This window comes from Electrophorus electricus, chromosome 7 (genome assembly GCF_013358815.1).
Source record: "Electrophorus electricus isolate fEleEle1 chromosome 7, fEleEle1.pri, whole genome shotgun sequence".
Taxonomy (NCBI): Eukaryota; Metazoa; Chordata; class Actinopteri; order Gymnotiformes; family Gymnotidae; genus Electrophorus; species Electrophorus electricus.
Window position 1 is genome coordinate 4,715,363 of NC_049541.1, and position 18,488 is coordinate 4,733,850.

General features: G+C 45.0%; 4 protein-coding genes across 13 annotated transcripts in view; 2 read left to right on the top strand and 2 right to left on the bottom strand.

The window, feature by feature from the left end:
- Positions 1-3,026, top strand: part of LOC113592098 (myomegalin-like) — a 50,584-nt gene extending 47,558 nt beyond the window's left edge. For all 6 annotated transcript variants that reach the window (XM_035528126.1, XM_035528125.1, XM_035528123.1 and 3 more), the window contains one exon: positions 462-3,026. In XM_035528126.1, coding sequence (XP_035384019.1) covers positions 462-595 — 134 coding nt within the window. In that variant the 3' untranslated portion in view covers positions 596-3,026. The remainder of the gene's footprint in view (positions 1-461) is intronic.
- A 60-nt stretch (positions 3,027-3,086) lies between these two features.
- prkab2 (protein kinase, AMP-activated, beta 2 non-catalytic subunit) lies at positions 3,087-7,914 on the bottom strand. 4 transcript variants are annotated; one of them, XM_027032853.2, is made up of 8 exons: positions 7,820-7,914; positions 6,794-6,979; positions 6,467-6,624; positions 6,144-6,237; positions 5,829-5,943; positions 5,365-5,498; positions 5,204-5,272; positions 3,087-5,078 (listed from the first exon to the last, which is right to left on the bottom strand). In XM_027032853.2, exons 2-8 carry the CDS (start codon positions 6,947-6,949, stop codon positions 5,001-5,003), a joined length of 804 nt encoding a protein of 267 aa, XP_026888654.1. In that variant the 5' UTR covers positions 6,950-6,979; positions 7,820-7,914; the 3' UTR covers positions 3,087-5,000. The 4 variants fall into 4 exon arrangements, with proteins under 4 accessions (XP_026888654.1, XP_026888656.1, XP_026888658.1 ...); XM_027032855.2 differs by having other exon boundaries at positions 6,794-6,958; positions 7,820-7,908; XM_027032857.2 differs by lacking the exon at positions 7,820-7,914 and adding an exon at positions 7,494-7,692 and having other exon boundaries at positions 6,794-6,958.
- Positions 7,915-10,936: 3,022 nt separating this feature from the next.
- Positions 10,937-16,687, top strand: cactin. The gene is made up of 10 exons (XM_027032852.2): positions 10,937-11,505; positions 11,660-12,284; positions 12,454-12,549; positions 12,659-12,804; positions 13,127-13,289; positions 13,567-13,681; positions 14,051-14,243; positions 14,612-14,734; positions 15,105-15,460; positions 15,731-16,687. The coding sequence occupies exons 1-10, from the start codon at positions 11,201-11,203 to the stop codon at positions 16,219-16,221; spliced, it is 2,613 nt and encodes an 870-aa protein (XP_026888653.2). The 5' UTR covers positions 10,937-11,200; the 3' UTR covers positions 16,222-16,687.
- A 42-nt stretch (positions 16,688-16,729) lies between these two features.
- sema4e (semaphorin 4e) overlaps positions 16,730-18,488 on the bottom strand; it is a 10,794-nt gene continuing 9,035 nt past the window's right edge. For both annotated transcript variants that reach the window (XM_035528284.1, XM_035528285.1), the window contains exons 13-15: positions 18,278-18,441; positions 18,007-18,059; positions 16,730-17,876 (exon numbers count right to left, since the gene is read on the bottom strand). In XM_035528284.1, coding sequence (XP_035384177.1) covers positions 17,293-17,876; positions 18,007-18,059; positions 18,278-18,441 — 801 coding nt within the window. In that variant the 3' untranslated portion in view covers positions 16,730-17,292. The remainder of the gene's footprint in view (positions 17,877-18,006; positions 18,060-18,277; positions 18,442-18,488) is intronic.

An 18,488-nucleotide genomic window follows, 5' to 3' on the forward strand; every position in this document is an offset into this window, starting at 1 on the left:
AGACCTTATGACAGAGGAAAGGTTAGGAAAGAAGGGCTCTCTTGATGAGTAAAGAGAGGGACAGAGTCACAAATATGAAGAATGGAAACAAAGCAATACCTACATTTACATTTCACTTGTTAGTGGGGATGCATGGCCTTCAATTTACTGAAAATCTGATATGATAATGTCTTTTAAAAACATTTTTCAATATAATACAACATTAATTACAGACAGTCCCCATCCACCATCTCCATTCTTTCTAACCGTCTTGTGCATCCATAAAACGCAAAGCAAATCACCAGTATTAACAGACTAATCGACTGGTGGTCACACGTTTCATGAAAACTAAAGCCAGATATTAGCGCATGATTTGACATGTGGTGTCTTCTTTTAACAGGATGATGGCCTTTACCCGGATAAGCGTTAAATCTGCTGCCACGTTCACGTTTACTCCAGATTTTCTCTTGTTCCCTGTCCAGGTAAAGTCCTCAAAGATGCCTACCCAAGGGCTTCTGATTGGGGTGGCATGAACCCCGAGGCCACGGGGAGTACAGCCAATCGAAAGGTCGCTGTGAAGCAGGTCAGGGAGTGCCTTCTTCAAGCAACCTCCTAAACCAGCCAAGACCAGACGCATCTTCTCCAGCTCCCTGCCTTATCCTCTCCTCTCCTCAGCTCCTTCTTCTCCTTTCCGATCTGCTCCTTACCTCAGTAGAAAAAAAAAAAAAAGACTCAGTCAACCTGTAGTTTTGCCTTCTGCAATGGAAGAAGCTTTGCGGGTGTTGTTGTGTGCGTCCTGGTCGCCATAGAATGTTTTTCCTCGCCGTGGCAACTCGTGGACGGTGCAAAAGTGTGGTTGCATGTTAGTTCCGCGTTCATGAGAAGACGCGTGCACGTTAATGATCCGCGTACAACACATACCGAACCATTGCCTAAAAGATAACTGCTGCCACTGGAGACAAATTACACTCTTTCGGTGCAGCAGTTTGCCATTTAAGATAAAGCTTTTTTTTTGCAACTGACTGCCAGCGAATCCCCTTGAGAAACTCAGGGATTTTAGGCAAAGAAACATTAAAAGCTACACGTTTTTGTGAGCGGCTGTTTGACAAAGCCGTTCTTCAGGCTCCTCGGAGCTCGGACCTAACCGGTGCCTCCCCTGAAAGCCTTCTAGCTCTGAGCACAGTGAGCAGAAAACACTGTGCTTTGATGGTTTTGGTATGGTAAGGTCACAGTAGTGTAAAAATCGCTGCTGATAGAGTCCCAGAGCTTGGCTGCTCCTCACCGGAGCTTTAGCGCTCCCTAGAGGTTCACATGAGCATGTGCAATAAAATATTGGTTACTCAATGCAGTTGTGCCAGTTTTCATCAACAGTGGAACTGAGTATGTATTTTTTTCTGAAGCTGAAAGACCGTCGGTGCAATATTATGGCTAGTATTACGATTATTTATCATCCTTTAAAACTACTGATGTTCATGGACAGTATTTGCATGCTGGAGGTAGAAAATGAAAACAGCGCCTTTATGTTGTTTGGTGAAACTCGCCAATACTTGCCAAAGTTTGAACTACTTTCATTTTCACCTCGTTCGTGCCATTAATCAAGGAGTTGGTCTTTCTGAAATGCTTTCTGAATATCTTTTGGAAATGCTTAGCTTGAAACCCTCATATAGTGCCATTTCAACAACTTATTTGGAATTCTTAAATGGAGGTGACATTTCAGGCATATTGTGATTCAAGTTGGAAATATTGTTAGTGCTTAATAGCTGGGTCGTATAAGCACATATATTTTCTTTTTAATGCTCATATGAGTATATAGAAACGGTGATTGGACCACAAAGTATTTTTGGGCCAGAGGTCTCCAGATGTTGAGGACATAAAAACGTTTGAGAAATTGGGCATTGAGCGGTATAGCATACAGCGTTATCCTCCTGAGTTCAAAAGCATCATAACTTTCTCTATGTCCAGTGAAACAGTGACAAACTTTGGCAAGGACCTGGTGGGACCAATATTAACCTACTGATGCCACGATTAAGTACCCAGTCACAGTTTGAGGAGTTACTTGCTAGCTGCTCGTAGGTTTCTGCTGTTCCATATCTGCTTTGTTCCTCCTTCCCCCAGTGCTGTATATAACCTGCTATTTGATGCAGTGTCATTGTGTTGTTCACTATGTTAAACATGTGCTGTATATGCAAAGGTTCAGTATCTGGGTAGCTGTGCAATGCCAAGACATTTAATCAGTGTTAATCCTTCATTTTCAACTGTTCTGCTACTTTCAACTTTTTGATCTTGTCTGTCCGCAAATAAATGCTTCCGTGTACATATTGCTAGCAACTAGTGTGTAGACTATACTAAAGCAAGACTAAGATGCCTTGTACCATGATCCTTAGGGGATTGTAACGTAGTGTTTTTTCATACCCCCCCCCCGGATATAAAGCTTCAGAATATATTGCACTGCCCACTTTTATGCCAGAAAAAAACTAAAGTTCAAGTTAGTTATCAGCAGCAAAAAATAAAAATACAATCTTTAAGCTTATGGTTAGTCATAGATTGTGGCATGTTTCAGAGCCACATCTGGCCTTGTTTGCCCTCTGAACTATTTGGATCAGGATTGTTTTGTTAATAACAAAAATACCAGACCAATGAGTATTTTGCCAAAAACAAATTGGAGAAGCATTTCAAAAGTGGAATGGGATGGAGCTGTTTTCCCCCAGGTAATCGGATAACTACAGCCAGAAAACCATTCCTGAGATAGATCAACTTTTGGCTTAACTGCTTCAGCTTCTGGGATTTTGTGAATCAGCTAAGGATTTGATTTAAAAAGATGTGAAGAATACCAAAGGCAAGCCATTACCGAAAGTGTAAATTAGAGTGCAAGACAATTCGGTGAGCATAAGCAAAGCCCAGTGTCAGGCGGACAGACCTGTAACCACCAGCATGGAAATGTGACCTGGTGGTTCCAAGAACTGTATGATATGTATATACTGACTGAATTCTGATTTGTTGCTGTGGAAACTAATGTATTTGTGTGATGCAATAAAAGGTCACTGATCCACTGGAGTCTGTCTTACAGCATATTGTGCTAGTATGTTGTAGAGGGACTTAAATTAGAATGGTTGTTAAGGTTTTATTGTTATTAAACTTTACAGTGTTTTTGCTGTAGTTTCAAAGCTACAATGAAAAAAAAAATCTAAATTGATTTAAATAGCAGTTTTCACAACAGATGTGATCACAAAGCAGCTTCACAAACGTCCAAGTCCAAGCCCCCAGTGAGCAAGCCAAGGAAAACAATGGCCAGGAAAAACTCCCCAGATGATAAGGAAGAAACCTAGAGAGGAACCATGACTCAAAGGGGGGCCCCCATCCTCCTCTGGAAAATGAAAACTACTTTAATATTTGTAAATTCCAGGACAATGGAGTAGCTCCATTCCTAGTCTCTGGTTGCAGGAACCTATGCTATAGCTGAAGTTATTCTGCTTAATGCTAAACCTCTGTACCTGAGTTCTAATAAGCATGAATGCATGTTACTGAGTTGGCAACTTTATTGCTAGGCTGAACCCCAAGATATTCACTGCCAGTCAGGATTGATGTATTGAGTCCTAAAGTCCCCAAATCTATCAATCAGATCGCCAATACATTGCAGAGGCACACAGGAAGGCACAGGACACAGGGTCCTCATTCAGAAACAAATGATCAACATCAGTATGTATTCCTTTTTTTTAATTTGCAGTCAATTCCATAAAAGGCATAGCTCAACAAGAGAGATTGCGCTGGTTGAGAGAACCATAGTTCAAAAGCCATTGCCACATCACACCATTGCCACATCACAATGGTAAAATTTTATTTGTTTCTTTTGGGATACTCTGAATACACATTTCTGCTACATCTTTGGAGCAAATCAATTTCAACCCAAATTCATACTAATGTATATGAAAAAAAGCATGACAGTGCTGGCAGTTTAAAACACCACAAACTGCTGAGCAAAATGTCAGCCTTAAAAACTGCACTGAATTTAGTATAGATTACCAAGAACCTCTTTTTTGACCTATTAAACCATTAACCTTTAAGTAGGTTCTCACACATCTACTAAAGACATCAAATCCAGGATAACCACCAACAAACCATGATCACACTATGATGGTATACACAGTAAACCAAGATTTTGCATAAATAACAGCAACCACAATACACACAAATAAATAACATTTCAGTCGTAACTGAAAGCCATTGTACTGAAATTGCTTTGTCCAGCCAGAGCTTATAGTCCAAGGTTTGTCTACTGCATAAATGAACAGAAAGCTCTCTGGCTGAACTCCTCACAGTGAAAACGTAGTTAAAGTGCTCAGGTGATTGCAGTGGAAGGGCATGCAGATGCCTGCCAAACACAATCATCACCAATACAGTTAGCCCTAATAAACTTCTAATAGCGTTTCAGTGATTGATGAACTGCAGTTTACTCCTATTTTTTTTGCTTGAACAGCACGACCCAGAATGAAACCATTCTTGGAGAAATATAAAAGCCTTAACTTGCTATAACTTACTATAAAAGCCTTGAAACTTACACGACCTTCAGCCTTCGACCCTCTATCTTTCAACCTTTAACCCTGCTACTTAAGAAAATCTCATCCAGAAAGCCACTGTTCTCCAAGCAGACACTATAATGCAATACCTGCTTATTTAAATAAACGCAAACCGTAAAAAGCAATTAAAAAGACACGCGTTGTAAAAATCTCACGAATTAACCTGTGAACGCATTTCTGAGGATGTAAATCTAAACATGCCAGTGTTCCTGTGGGTTTCAGTCAGCCTTAAAATACACAACCCGTTTCAGGAAAGCTGCGCTGGGGGATGGGGGTGTGCAGGAAGACGGCGCACGCAGACAATGCTCGCACGCACACACTCCTTAAGCTTCCTTGGCGAATGAGGGCTGAAGTCAGAACTGCTGTGAACCGAGTCAGTATTGTAACGTGGGCAGGGCGGTAGCACAGTGGAAGTGTGCTGCCCAGACTGTAGCCAGGCATCGAGCTCTAGATGGGCTTGTACAGCAGAGAGGTGACATACTTCTTCTTATATCTGTGAGTCGCACTGAGGACCATCACACCATCCTACAGAAAGAGGGAGGCAAAAAAAAGAGTGGCACAGAAAGACGGAGAGAGGAAGAAAGACGTGCAGACAGATCAGTCACTTTGCTTTTATGCATACTAGGACAGCTGGGTGTATTGCCCTATACCTTTATTGAGAGTGCATACAGATGGTTGAGCATCACGTGGTTGGGTTCAGGCAGCAGAGCTGGATCACACTACAGACGGATCAGAGTGAGATTCTCAGTTTCAGCCTCATCAAAATTACATGTAAACGAAACCTCCAATCACTGGTGCGGGACAAACTCACTGATATGTTCGTGTCTTTGTTCAGGATGACTTGGAGGAGGTGGGGTGGGAGGATGGGTGGGGCCTTGAAGCGCTCCTCTGGTCGGAACACGTACACTTCCTGTCCGTACGGACCCGGCGGGGAGCTGGACAAGTCTAAAGAGGGAATTACATCGCATTCAAAACAGATGGCAAATGACAACCTTCTCTTTCCACCTGTCTTGGGATGTTAAGTCATTGTGTACTTGAGGAGAGTAAACCTGACTGGTGTTAAACACCATGCAGCCCACTGGGTAAATGGCAACTGACATTCAAGAACATTAACGCTGTGACAAAGGAAATTCTACAGGCCGGAAGTCAAGACTTAATGTTTTAAACTTGCTGAACAGCAGTCGCAGTGACAGCGTCCCTACGTGGTCACTGCAACGTCCTTAAATTCGTTACTGCATGGTGTACAGACCAGTCAATGACATCACAGGCTCTTACCAGAGGAGTCGGAGCACTCAAGCGAGTCCACCTGCAGCGCATCAAACACCTCAAAGTCCGATTTCTTCACCTGGATCAGGTTATTGATGGTCCCCATCTGACTGGTCACCACTGGCTGCAGACCAGAGCAGCTCACTTTTAGACTTCCAACTCACAAACTGTCATGTGTTGTATGCAAAATTCCCAGATTTTGTTTTTTCATTTATACACGGTTTTCAAATAGATTGTACATTTCCTTATACCTGCATATTTACGGACTGATGTTATAGAGATAATATTGAACTGTGTATTATGAATTTGAGTTGTGTGATTTACCTCAGAAGGGTCATGCACCCACTGTCCATCAACAAAGAACTTGTACTGATGCTCCCCCTCAGGTAATTCCAGGATTGCAACAAAGTCATTATGGCTTGTGTGTGGCAGGAAAAAACACAACCAAAACAATAGTATAAACGGATCAATGTTTTACTGATTTAACCACATGAAACATTGCTATTATTCAATTTTACAGGACACATTATTTCTCAATTTGCAAAAATTAAAAAATGTTTGCACAACACAATACTCTTGGGGCTAGATTGATAAAGCAACTTTTCTGCCAATTTAATTCAGGTCTAGATGGATTTTAGACAGGCTACCTTTTATTGAGTGGGATCTTGGTACTCCAGTTGTTGAAGGAGCCGGAAATATAGACCTCTTTCCCCCCACCCCCCCATCGGATCACTGTGGGGCGTGCCTGTGGGCCCGTCTTTACCAAGTCATCTAGGTCCGGAGGGAAATCCTTCTCCCCTGAAGCCTGGAATAACACAAATGCTTTATTACTCTGCATGGACGTTTGTGACGGCATCCCCCCCCCCCCCCCCCCCCATGACTGACATGAGCCATAGCCATAGGTGTTACGACCTATTAAACCCCTGCGACCCATTACCATTGGTGAATATTAGGGGTTGTAGTATTTTTCATACCTTTGAGTCAGGGCCATGAGTGTTGAAGATGTTTGGGTCATCTGTGCTGTCCACCATCTTGCTAGGTTCATGGTCTTTGTGGCTCCCACCACTGTCTGAACGATGGGCCTTTGCCCCGTGGCGGTCACCGGACACTCGGTCACTGGTGTTGCCCATGGCTCCCAACTTGCACACAAAGAGTTGCGTCTACATGTACACAATTAAGCAACCAAAATCAAGTCTGCAGAAATTACTATGACCATGAAAACACAGAATGGGAAGAATGAGAAGCAAAGTAGTATGTTAAGAAGTAGTTCGTCCTAGACTATTAAACCAAAATCCTTAACTACAATATTGTCTCTAAACATCACTAACCGAGGGGGTGTTTACATGCAATTATGTGATGGTGACAACGGTGTAGCTACGATGTCCAAAACAAAAGCTAGTGGGTAAACGTTACACATAGCTATATTAAGTTAATTTTACTTAGGTGGAAAAGGAACAAACCGTACTAGGACAATCATAAACCGTGTCTGGTCAGTTAGCTAGCCAACTATAAGCCTTGACGAAAAGAAAGCCTTCTTACGTAACATTGCTAATCTGTTAAACGATAGCTCACCTAGCCAACTAACTACAGCAATCACCATCAACAAATAAACATTGCGCCATCTACTTCAGTAATTTCTAGCCAAGTAGTGTCAGCAAAGCTGGCTACGTTTACCGGTCAATGTAGCAGATATTTCACACCGAAGAAAGACAATAACCGCAGTTACAAAGTACGACTTTTAAAAGATCGCTCATAAACGTCTAGTTACGAAAGAAACTGAGTTACTTCAGCAAACTAACCTAGCTTATCTACATTAGCTAAGGTTAGGTTATCTGAGTGCTAACTATAGTCAGCTAAACTCGGCGTTAGCATGAACTCTTCCAGCTAACGGGTTAAAAATACGACACATGTCCATAAATAGAACTGTGCAACGAATATATTTTTGAAATTCAAGTATAAATAAATTCATTCAAATATAGTCAGAAATAAAGCAATCGTACCAGTAAAACAAACAAAACTTATTTTCACCGCTGTACCTCGTTACCGACATCTACGGGACGCCGGCTGTGCAAAATACCAACACTTTGAAACGCTTTATTCCTGTACTAAAACGCATTTCAGACTGTCTTACTTACTGTTTACTTTGTATGGATATTTCGTTCACACTGCTTTCAATACTGCACATCCACGTATTGGTGATGCATTATGTTTGATTATATTGGTTATTGAATGAGGTTTTTGATTAGCGCGTACCTGCAGATCTGTTAGATTTTATGCTACTTTTTATCTTCAGCACGTTTGATAAGCAGATTTCACCGGAAATAAAACGATTTTTTTCGTTTTCTGTTGTTCGTATTTGAATGCCATCAATTTCATGTTGCCTAACTAAACAACCACTTTTTACATTTTGGTAAAGATATGACCTCTTGTGCTACTTGAGAGAAGCTGCACCAAGAAATATTAAAAATTAGATATAAATCAGATATAAGATAAAGACAATACATAAATAACTGTAATGGCCATTTGACTACTAGGCCTTCTTGGCACAGGCCTGTAATATTTGGGACCCTTGGGCTGCTAATACAAGCACAATATCTCCATCATTATTATATGAACATTTATGTTTAGCAACTAAAAGTCAATAGAATTATTCAAGTCACATTAACATTTTGAAAAGGAAATTTGCAATATGATAAAGATTTCAGTTTGTCTGCATTCCTCAATCGGAAGACAAGTGCTGCCCGTCTGATGATTCTGCAGCTTGGTCTCTCACGGTGCTCTTTATTGAGAAAAAACAGAAAGAAATAAATACTCTTAACTACAAATCTAATCTACTGTGGTTTAGATTAAAGAATAAACAAAAGCATCTTAAGACTAACTGAATGAATAACTTGCCAGTAGTCCACACAGGGCACTGGTGAGGGAGTGAAGTCTTCCCTTGGATTTATCTTTGGCCTGTTTGCTCATTTTTCTGACATCTCCAATTTTATCTGAAGAGAAGCTCTCAACATGGTCCTCTGTAGGGGAAGAGGAGGCCTCTAATGGAATGTAGTTAACATCATTGGCTTGTCTGGACATGAGCCGATGAGGTCGGGGTTTCTGGCTGTACTTCCTGTGGCTGGGGCTGACAGAAACTGTGCAATCACATTCAGTGGGGCACAACATCTTGCCATCGTAACGACACCTTTGTGAGGCCCTCCTAGACAACTGCATTTAAACATCATGGTTGAGAAGAAACTTTGTGAAAAATGGCACAAAAAAAATATAAATAAATAAAAACATTAGATACAGACTTACACTCTTATTTGATTATTTGAAGTTAAAGTAAATTCCACAAATCACTTGGTCTATAAAAGATGCAATAAATTATGTGTCATTGATAGCACTAGCCACCTTCAAGCTCTTAATCTGGTCCTTGATTCGCTTTAGTTTCATGGGGAAGCTCCTATCCAGTTGCTTGACTCCATAGTGTGAAAACTGGTCCTCCTTTCTCTGGGGTGGGTTCAAGACCTGAATATCCCTATTATCCAAATCATCATCACTGTTCTCCAAAGCTAGGTTGCTCCTATCCTCCCTGTCATAACACTGGACATACAACACAAATAAACAGCTGAACATTTAAAAGTCTATGGCACATTATCTTGAGTACAGTGAGGAGTACCTTTAATAGTGGTGCTGCATTCAGCACTCTTACTTGTGCGTCTAGTTCATCTTCGGTTATGTGCTTTTAAAAGTTTTTTTTTTTTCCCCAACAAATACAATTCTCTATTAAATAGCTGCAAATTCCAACCTTCTCCCTTTTCACAATTCACCATTACAGCTTACAATAACTGACTTGAACCAACAATTTCGTAAACTTTGGTCGTGCTGCTTGGTTGTGGCTGTTTGCTTTCCTCTAGATCACCAATGTCCACTTCAGTTCTTTGATCCGAAACTTATGTTTATTATGTATACGAAATACCTGCATGAAAATGAAGGACACACATAACCTAACTTGCCTGCCCACGTCTGTGATGTCTCTCAGTCATCTCCCCTAATTAGCTAATGTTATCTTGCTAGCTAGCGAACACCCCTTTTTGACTGTGGCTCCTAGCTCCTTCGAGAGAAAAAAACTCTCGTTGAAAAGTTAGTTAAAAGCCTACATAGAATACTTTATATGACATAACTACATCAAATATAACGTATGTTAGTGTTTCATCGACGTCTAGCTAGGTTAGCGTCTTGCCTTTAACGGTCAGAATACGTGTATTACATAACTTCGATTACTATGGAAACCATCCGAAGCCGCTGAGTGAGGTGTATGCGTTTAAATTTTATGGCATTTAGCTGATGCTTTTATCCAAAGCGACTTACAATTATGAGTGAGTACAACTGGAGCAATTGAGGGTTATAGGCGCTGCTTTACTGGCGGGGCGTGAACTAGGAACTTTCCGATTATAAGTCAAGTACCTTAACAACTAAGCTTATTGTAACTGATTAGTTCAAGATTCAAAGTACCTTACTGGCATAACTGTTATGGGAAGAATATTGCCAAAGCATTACAACAAGAAAAATTGCAAAAAAAACCAAAAAACCAAAAACCAAAACAAACAAACAACAACAAAAAAAAACCAACAAAAAGTATCAAAAACCAACAATAATTACAAAATAGGTGACATTAGTGAATAAAAATAATTTAAAAGTTTATACACACACACACACACACACACACACACACACACTTTTAATGTTATTTAGTATCAGGCCCACCAGTCAAAAGTTTAAAACTAAAATCGTAATTTGTTAATTCTACGGTGTTTTTTCTAACAACAAAAACTAATCACAACATTAAAACACACAGCTAGGTGGTTTTTTTTATTTTTGTTTTTATTTATTATTTTTATTTTTATATTTCATTTGTTGTTTTAAACGATAACACTCAGAATCGGCTTCACATTTGGTATCAACATCTTGTTAGACTGGGTAATCTATAGCTAATCTAGCGAATCTGTAGATAATTCCTTAGTAATCTAAATGTTACTACTCTCGCTTTATTTGTTTACATGTTAATTGCAGAACCCCTACAATAGCCAACTGTTTTTTAGATTTATATTTTATATGTAGGCACCATTAAGTAAGGCGTCACTGGGCTCTACTAAGGAAGGACCTCAAAAGGGCTGCTCCAAACATCGCCAGCTTACATTCCTATAAATGTAATAAAATATTAGAATAAATGCAAATGGATTTTTTTTGTTTGTCGCTTGAACGAAGACGACAACTGTTATTTGTCTAATTGTAAAAACCAAAGCTACGATATAATATATCTTATTTATCTTACAGTTGTTGACTAGCTATTTACGCGTCTCGGTTCGATCAGGACCTCAACGTAAAGTCGCTCGGACATGGGATCTAAAAAGCATCGGCGGTCCAGGACGCGGTCCCGTTCTAGGGAAAGAGAAAGAGAAAGAAATAAAACCAGAACGGCCAGATCACGGTCTCCGGAAGACAGGCATGGTCGAAACCGATCGCCTGTGAAAGGTTCTCGAAGACGAGCTCGGTCAGAAAGCGGTAGTTCAAGGAGCAGTGCCCGTTCCCCGGGGCCCAGTCGGCCTCAAGGCATAACAAACGCACATTCCAGCGATTCCGACTGTGGAAAGCCGGGTACGGGAGACCACAAGCCAGGTGGGAGATCTAAAGGCAGAAACAGGTATGTAGCTAACGCTTTTCAACACGATAAAAGACCAAATGTGCTTTGTGTACAATCGTCATGCTAATTTTGGCTAGCTAGGCTAGCTAACTCATTTACTGTGACGCCGGTAGCTGGCTAGCGCTTTTCTCGTAACACCCGTCTGTCCAATCAGCTCGTCACCCGATGACCAAAGAGAGGATAAACACAAGAAGAAGAGTCGGATGAATGAAAAGGGAGAACGGAGACGAAGCCGGAGCTCTTCTCGTTCCAGCGCGCGCTCTGTTGCCGAGCGACGGAACTCGTTGGACGGTGATGACGGAGAGAGGTCGAAACGGCGGAGGAGTGTGGAGCGCCGGAGCAGGAGCCCCGGCAGAGAGCGGGACGATAGGGAGAAGGGGAGAAGCAGAGGAAGATGCCGGCGCAGCGAGGAGAGGGAGAGGGATCGCGACAGATGGAGGGACAGGAGCAGAGCGGGAGGCGAGCGAGACAGGACCGGGGGGCGGAGGAGGTCGCGGTCAGGCTTATCGGCCTCGTCTGGGTCGTCCGGCTCTGATCGGGAGAACAGCGAAAGTGGGCAGGGCCCCAGGTCCGTCAGAGAGGAGCGGAGGAGACAGAAGGAGCTGATGAAGGCTCTAGAGACTCCGGAGGAGAAGCGAGCTCGCCGCTTGGCCAAGAAAGAAGCGAAAGAGAGGAAGAAGAGGGAGAAGATGGGATGGAGCGAAGAGTACATGGGCTACACCAACGCCGATAACCCATTTGGGGATAACAACCTCCTGGGAACCTTCAAATGGCAGAAAGTAAGTGGATCAACTACACCATGGTTGGCTTATAAATTGCTTATGCAGTCAAGCCACCGGTTTCTTCTTCATATAAGAGAAGCTGCGAGACGTTTGTCTAAGGATACTTGAAAACGTCTTGAGGAAAGTCCTGATTTTGTGTGTGTGTGTGTGTGTGTGTGTCCTGTAGGCTCTTGAGAAGAAGGGAATAGGGCATTTGGGAGAGAAGGAGCTGAAGGAGAGAAACAAACGCATCCAAGAGGACAACCGCAGGGAACTGCAGAAGGTAAACGCGTGCATGTTTTAGTGGTTACGCCGCATGCCGAATCAGTTCTGCTGCGTAAGCCTCTTGGTTGTAGTTTCAGAAAGGGTAAAACGTGGGTGTGGGTATTTAGGTGAAACAGTTGCGTCTGGAGCGAGAGAGGGAGAAGGCCATGCGTGAGCAAGAGCTGGAGATGCTGCAGAGAGAGAAGGAGGCGGAGCATTTTAAAACCTGGGCAGAGCAAGAGGACAACTTTCACCTCCATCAGGCCAAGCTACGGTGAGGGCACACATCTTCACACATACTTTCTCCAGCCACTGGATGTTGTTCTGTCTGCACGCAGGGTCAGCCATTGTGCAGCACCCCTGTAGCTGAGAGAGTGAAAGTCCATACAGAGCCATAACCTTCTAGCCGATGGCCCGTAGTTGTAACCACTTGGGGGCTACCACTGCCCCAAGGAGCAAAGCCCACTAGACTTTCCCGGTCCAGGGATCGAACAGGGGCCCACAAGAGTCAGGGGCCTCTTGTTGCTTTTTGCTGGTTTACACACACCTGCGATGATCTTGCTGTCTATCTGTGTCTCGCTGCTGTACCTGCGCAGGTCGAAGATCCGCATCCGGGACGGCCGGGCCAAGCCCATCGACCTGCTGGCCAAGTACATCAGCGCAGAGGACGACGACCTGGCCGTGGAGATGCATGAGCCCTACACCTTCCTGAACGGTCTCACTGTCACTGACATGGATGACCTGCTGGAGGACATCAAGGTGTGTGCCTTGGTGGCAACATCTGTAGCTCCTTCACGTTGCGGTCTGTTTAGTGTTGTGGTTTATCTGGGATGTTTTCTTTTTCTTCTGGCTTGCTTTCACCGTGTTGTGTAGAAGACATTATTTTGACATTATTCTGACAGTATTTTTGTGTACAATGGACATTTGACTTGTAGGAAAGGTATAAATATTTTGCATTTGTCGTCTGTAATGTGTATGTGTAGTTAGACTCCATGGTTTAAACGCCTGCACCCTGATTTGGGTTTGTGTGTTGTAGGTCTATATGGAGCTGGAACAGGGAAAGAATGTGGATTTCTGGAGGGACATGACCACAATCACAGAAGATGAAATCAACAAACTCCGGAAGCTGGAAGCGTCGGGGAAGGGGCCAGGTACTGACGCACGCCTTTATCTGACCCTTTCCTTCCTTTTGTCTAGTGTTGTCAAGCTACTCAAAGGGCTGATAAAATTATAATGTTCATCTTTGCTCGTCCACTGGTTATTTTAGCAAACCTCAAATACCAGAAAGTCATAAAAATAATTTGCCATCCTGATTTGAAGAAATCATGTAGGCTACTCTTAATGTTTCCAGAAGAAGGTTTCATGTATATTTCCAGCATTTGGCAGATGAGCGACTCACAGAAGCAAACTATTCCAATTTATACATTTTATACACGATTTGGGCACCGAACCCATGACCTTGGTGTTGCTAGCACCTTGCCCTACCGTTATAACACCGGTGCGCCTGGTCTCGCGAGCAGGGGACCGCCGCGAGGGCATCAACACGTCGGTGAGCAAGGATGTGCAGTGCGTCTTCAAGGGCAAGACCTACAGCCAGCTCCAGGCGCTGCACGTGAACATCGAGGGTAAGATCCAGGCCGGCGGCTCCAACCTGGACGTGGGCTACTGGGAGAGCCTTCTCCAGCAGGTGCGCGTCTACATGGCGCGGGCCAGGTACGCATGCGCGAAGCCTCTCAACCCTGCCCACCCCCTTCACTAGTTCACACTGAACGTGTCCTTGGATTACGCCCGTTTCAGGATTGCTGTTATGATGTGATTTTTTTTTTCATGGCAATACGCAGTTTATTGGCATGCACATAAACGGAGTACATTTCCATTGGTTAATTTAACCTGTAATTTAGGGGTGTAGATGTACTGCTAGTTACATTTCAAAATGTTTTAAAGTGCACTTTACCAGATTCACTAGCTTTATACGATGATTATGTATATGCATAAATGCATATGGTATTTGTAATAGTCTTGGGCCAGTGAGGCCCGTGCATATGACTCTGCTCTCCCGCTTGGCTCCTGTTGCCGTACAGACTACGGGAGAGGCACCAGGACGTGCTCAGGCTGAAGCTGTATAAGCTGAAGCAGGAACAGGGAGTGGAGAGTGAGCCGCTCTTCCCCATCATCAAGGAGGAGCCAGAGAGCGAGGAGACGACGTGAGTTCCTACTAACGACGGCGGGGTTTACTCAAAGCTGTGTGCTTTCATTTTGGCCAAAACTCTAGCTCCCCTCTACTTGACATTAACTACTTCTACTAATTTCACTTATTATTTGTTTAAGTTCCACTTCACATTAAGGTTCCCTCAACTAACATTATTTACATTGTTGTAAAACACAAAATTCTGAATGCTAAGAAGTGGTAAATTAATGTTAACGGGGGAGGTAACAGCTGTATAAATGCCCTTCTGTGCTGCCAGTCTGGCCAGAGGGCTATGATGGAGAGGTTCAGGAAAAAACAGTGGTGTCGCTAAACTAATGTAACACGAGCCATTTTCCCTTCTCTTGTATTTTTCCCCCCGCCTGTAGTGCACAAGAGGCGGAGCCGTCTGCCAGTTCTCCCTCTGAAGCCGTCGCGGAGGGGGCGGAGACGAAGGAGAACAGGGTTGACGAAAGTGGCCGGACGGCGGGCGGAGGAGCCGAGGGGCCGTCGGCGAGCCTGTCCCCTCCTCCCAGGGCGTCGGAGGAGGGCGAGGAGGGCGGTGCCGTGGAGGCGGTACTGACCGAGGAGGACCTGATCCAGCAGAGCCAGGCCGAGTACGACTCGGGCCGCTACAGCCCCACCCTGTTGCAGCCGTCCGAGCTGCCGCTGGACACCCACACCATCGACGCCGAGGATGACCTGCAGCGCCTCGTCCTCGCTCGCAGACAGCTGCAGGTCACGGGTGGGTGTGGCAAACGTGCACGCGCGCTGTGTGCCAACCACATATACATTATTTGTGCTTTTCTTTGCGTCTCGAAATCACGGCCAAATAGCCTTGTGTTGAGTATAAACTAGTATGAAATCATGAGAATGTGGTGAGGGAGTGTGTATTATCACAGACATACAGCCCGATCCTTGGAAGTCTGACTTTTGGAAGGAGTTTGGCATTTACTATTTCTTCACTTGGGGTAAAAAAAATGTTCTTTCTCTGTTCCCCTCCCCTCCCCTCCAGGTGATGCTAGTGAGAGCGCGGAGGATGCGTTTGTGCGACGGGCCAAGGAGGGCATGGGTGGCGATGAGGCCCAGTTCAGCGTCGAGCTCCCGGTCACCGGCAAGATGTACCTGTGGGCGGACAAGTACCGGCCGCGCAAGCCGCGCTTCTTCAACCGCGTGCACACGGGCTTCGAGTGGAACAAGTACAACCAGACTCACTACGACTTCGACAACCCGCCGCCCAAGATCGTGCAGGGCTACAAGTTCAACATCTTCTACCCGGACCTGATCAACAAGCGCTCGACGCCGCAGTACTTCCTGGAGCCCAGCCCCGACAACAAGGACTTCGGCGTCCTGCGTTTCCACGCGGGGCCGCCCTACGAGGACATCGCCTTCAAGATCGTCAACCGTGAGTGGGAGTATTCGCACCGCCACGGCTTCCGGTGCCAGTTCGCCAACGGCATCTTCCAGCTGTGGTTCCACTTCAAGCGCTACCGCTACAGGAGGTAGAGCAGGCTGGACGGCCGGGCCGGGCCGCTGGGCCTTTAGTGATGTCCTCCGTCGACGTATGTGTCTAGTCTGTTGTTGGATGCAGGGTTTTGAAGCTTTGAGAACGCTGTTCGGTCATAAAACGCCTACAAATCGGGAACAAGTCAGAACTTTGGGAAAACAATTATTGAATGATTTCAGCCTGTACTGGTGTGTATTGATTGTAGGAGTGACCCAAAACTCTCTCGAAACATCCCCGTGTATGATTGATCCATTCAGTGGTGTGAATGGAAGAATACACGTGAGCTGGTGCTGCCAGTCACAGAATATAAGATTGTTGGAGCAAACCCCGCCCCATGTGCTGACTGTACATTTCCCTTAGCTATTGTTTAAATATTGCTTATATTGTTTGACCTGATCCAGCTACTCTCTCCCAAAGCTTGCTTTTTTTCCATTTTTAAAAAAAATAAAATATATCTTTTCTTAATCTGTTCTACTGTGACTGAATGCCAGTTGGTTTAGACAAAGTACTGCATTTTTAAATTATTTATTTCTTAACAAAGTAAATTTCATTCAAGCTTTGTACAAAACACAGCAATTACAATGTTAAAAATTCAGTTTCTTGCAACCTTAAAATAAATCAGTCTAAAAGGGCCCTTAAATTGCACTGTTAGAAGGTTAAAAAGGTTAGCGCTTGCATGACTGAAGCCGGGAGTGCTGGAGGCTTGGTGCGTTTGTTCATGTGCTGTTGGCACTGCCAAGGCAGCCCGGGGCCAGGCTCAGTGGCCTCGCCCGCCACAGGTTGGAACAGGGCACGTGTTTCCAAAGCCAAGGTCGGGGGAGTCTAGATACGTGTGCCTTTCAGAGGGCTGTCGTACCCCGCAAAGACTCGACGATCGTGTTTCTGCGCCCCGTTTTATGAAAGCGGAATCATGCAGAAATATTGCTGCTGTCGTTGCCGTCAAGTTGTGGTTATTTGCCGCAAAATTGTAATCAAATTTGTCCATCGCGCTTGTCCATAAATGTGTTATGCGCGGCGCAGGGGGTGGTTACTCAGAATGAGGCGTTTTACACGGAATTGGAATGCCTCGTCTACCTATGGGCTTGGTTCAAGTGGTCTTTCTCCTCGGTATTCGAGCAGTCAACGCTCCTGTTGTGGTTGCTGTTGCTGCTCTCCCTGGGTGCTGGTGGTGTTCTGCCCACAGCCTGCAGTGGTTCCAGGGCGCGAGACTGTCTCTGTTCCTGCCTGCAGCGCTCCGGTAAGGCAAAGTACCCTTTGTGGAAGTTCCATAGCACTAACGCTGCTAGTGTTAATGACAGGAGAACAACCATCACCACCAGGACCAGCAGGTTGTGCTGTCGTCCCTGTGTGCGTGACATCGTCTCCCCCGAGGCACCGCCCGGACCAGCGCGCGGACTCAGCTCGTACACGACGTTCTGGGTGACGTAGTCTCTGCCGCGGGAGGACTCCACGGAGGTGCAGGTGTAGCGGCCGACGGCCGAGGCCGAGGCGTTGAGGATGATCAGGCCGTCGCGGTGAATGTGGTGGGTGTTGGAGTTGACGATTGGGTGTCCGTCTACGTGCCACTGCAGCTGGGCCAGGTTGGACCCTGGCTGGCACAGCAGTTTGACGCTGAAGCCCGGGAGGAAAGAGACGTTCGCAGCCTTCCCGCTGCCTGCAATGAACAACGAAAATGCAGGCAGGAACATTCAGTGGTAACGGGCCTGTTTATTCTAGGTTTAAGATGAAAAAAAATTTCTCTACGGAACTTGTCGCAGAATATGAAACTCCATCTCGTCACATACCCAGTGGAGGGCAGCGGGTAGCGTTCCCGTCTCTGAGGCTTTGAATCACCTGACTGGGAGCGAGAAAGAAAATTGTTTGATATAACGTCCAAAACGTTTGCTTTCTCGCTAGAGGCGTACAGCACAGTCAGCGTAACCCACATGAGAGAACTTGGCCAGCTCCCTACCCCCACACCTCCACCTGAAAATGCCGCCTCGCGTTTCTTGTTGGGACCAGCAGCAGCGTGCGACCGTCCTCTGAAGCGCTGATACCTTTACCTGGCATCCTCACCTGTGTGCGTCTGGGTGAACGCTGCTTATGGCTGCGCACCGTTCAGCAGCCAGGTCCCAGCCGCAGTAGGGGTCTCTGGCCAGCACGCAGTCCAGACAGGAGCCGTAATGGTCGCACGAGCTCAGTGGTATCTGCGCGGCCCCCACCTCCGAGCCTGCGTACAGCTGACCCCGAGATGACGGAATCGGAGTGGATCAGCGTGGAGTGAAAC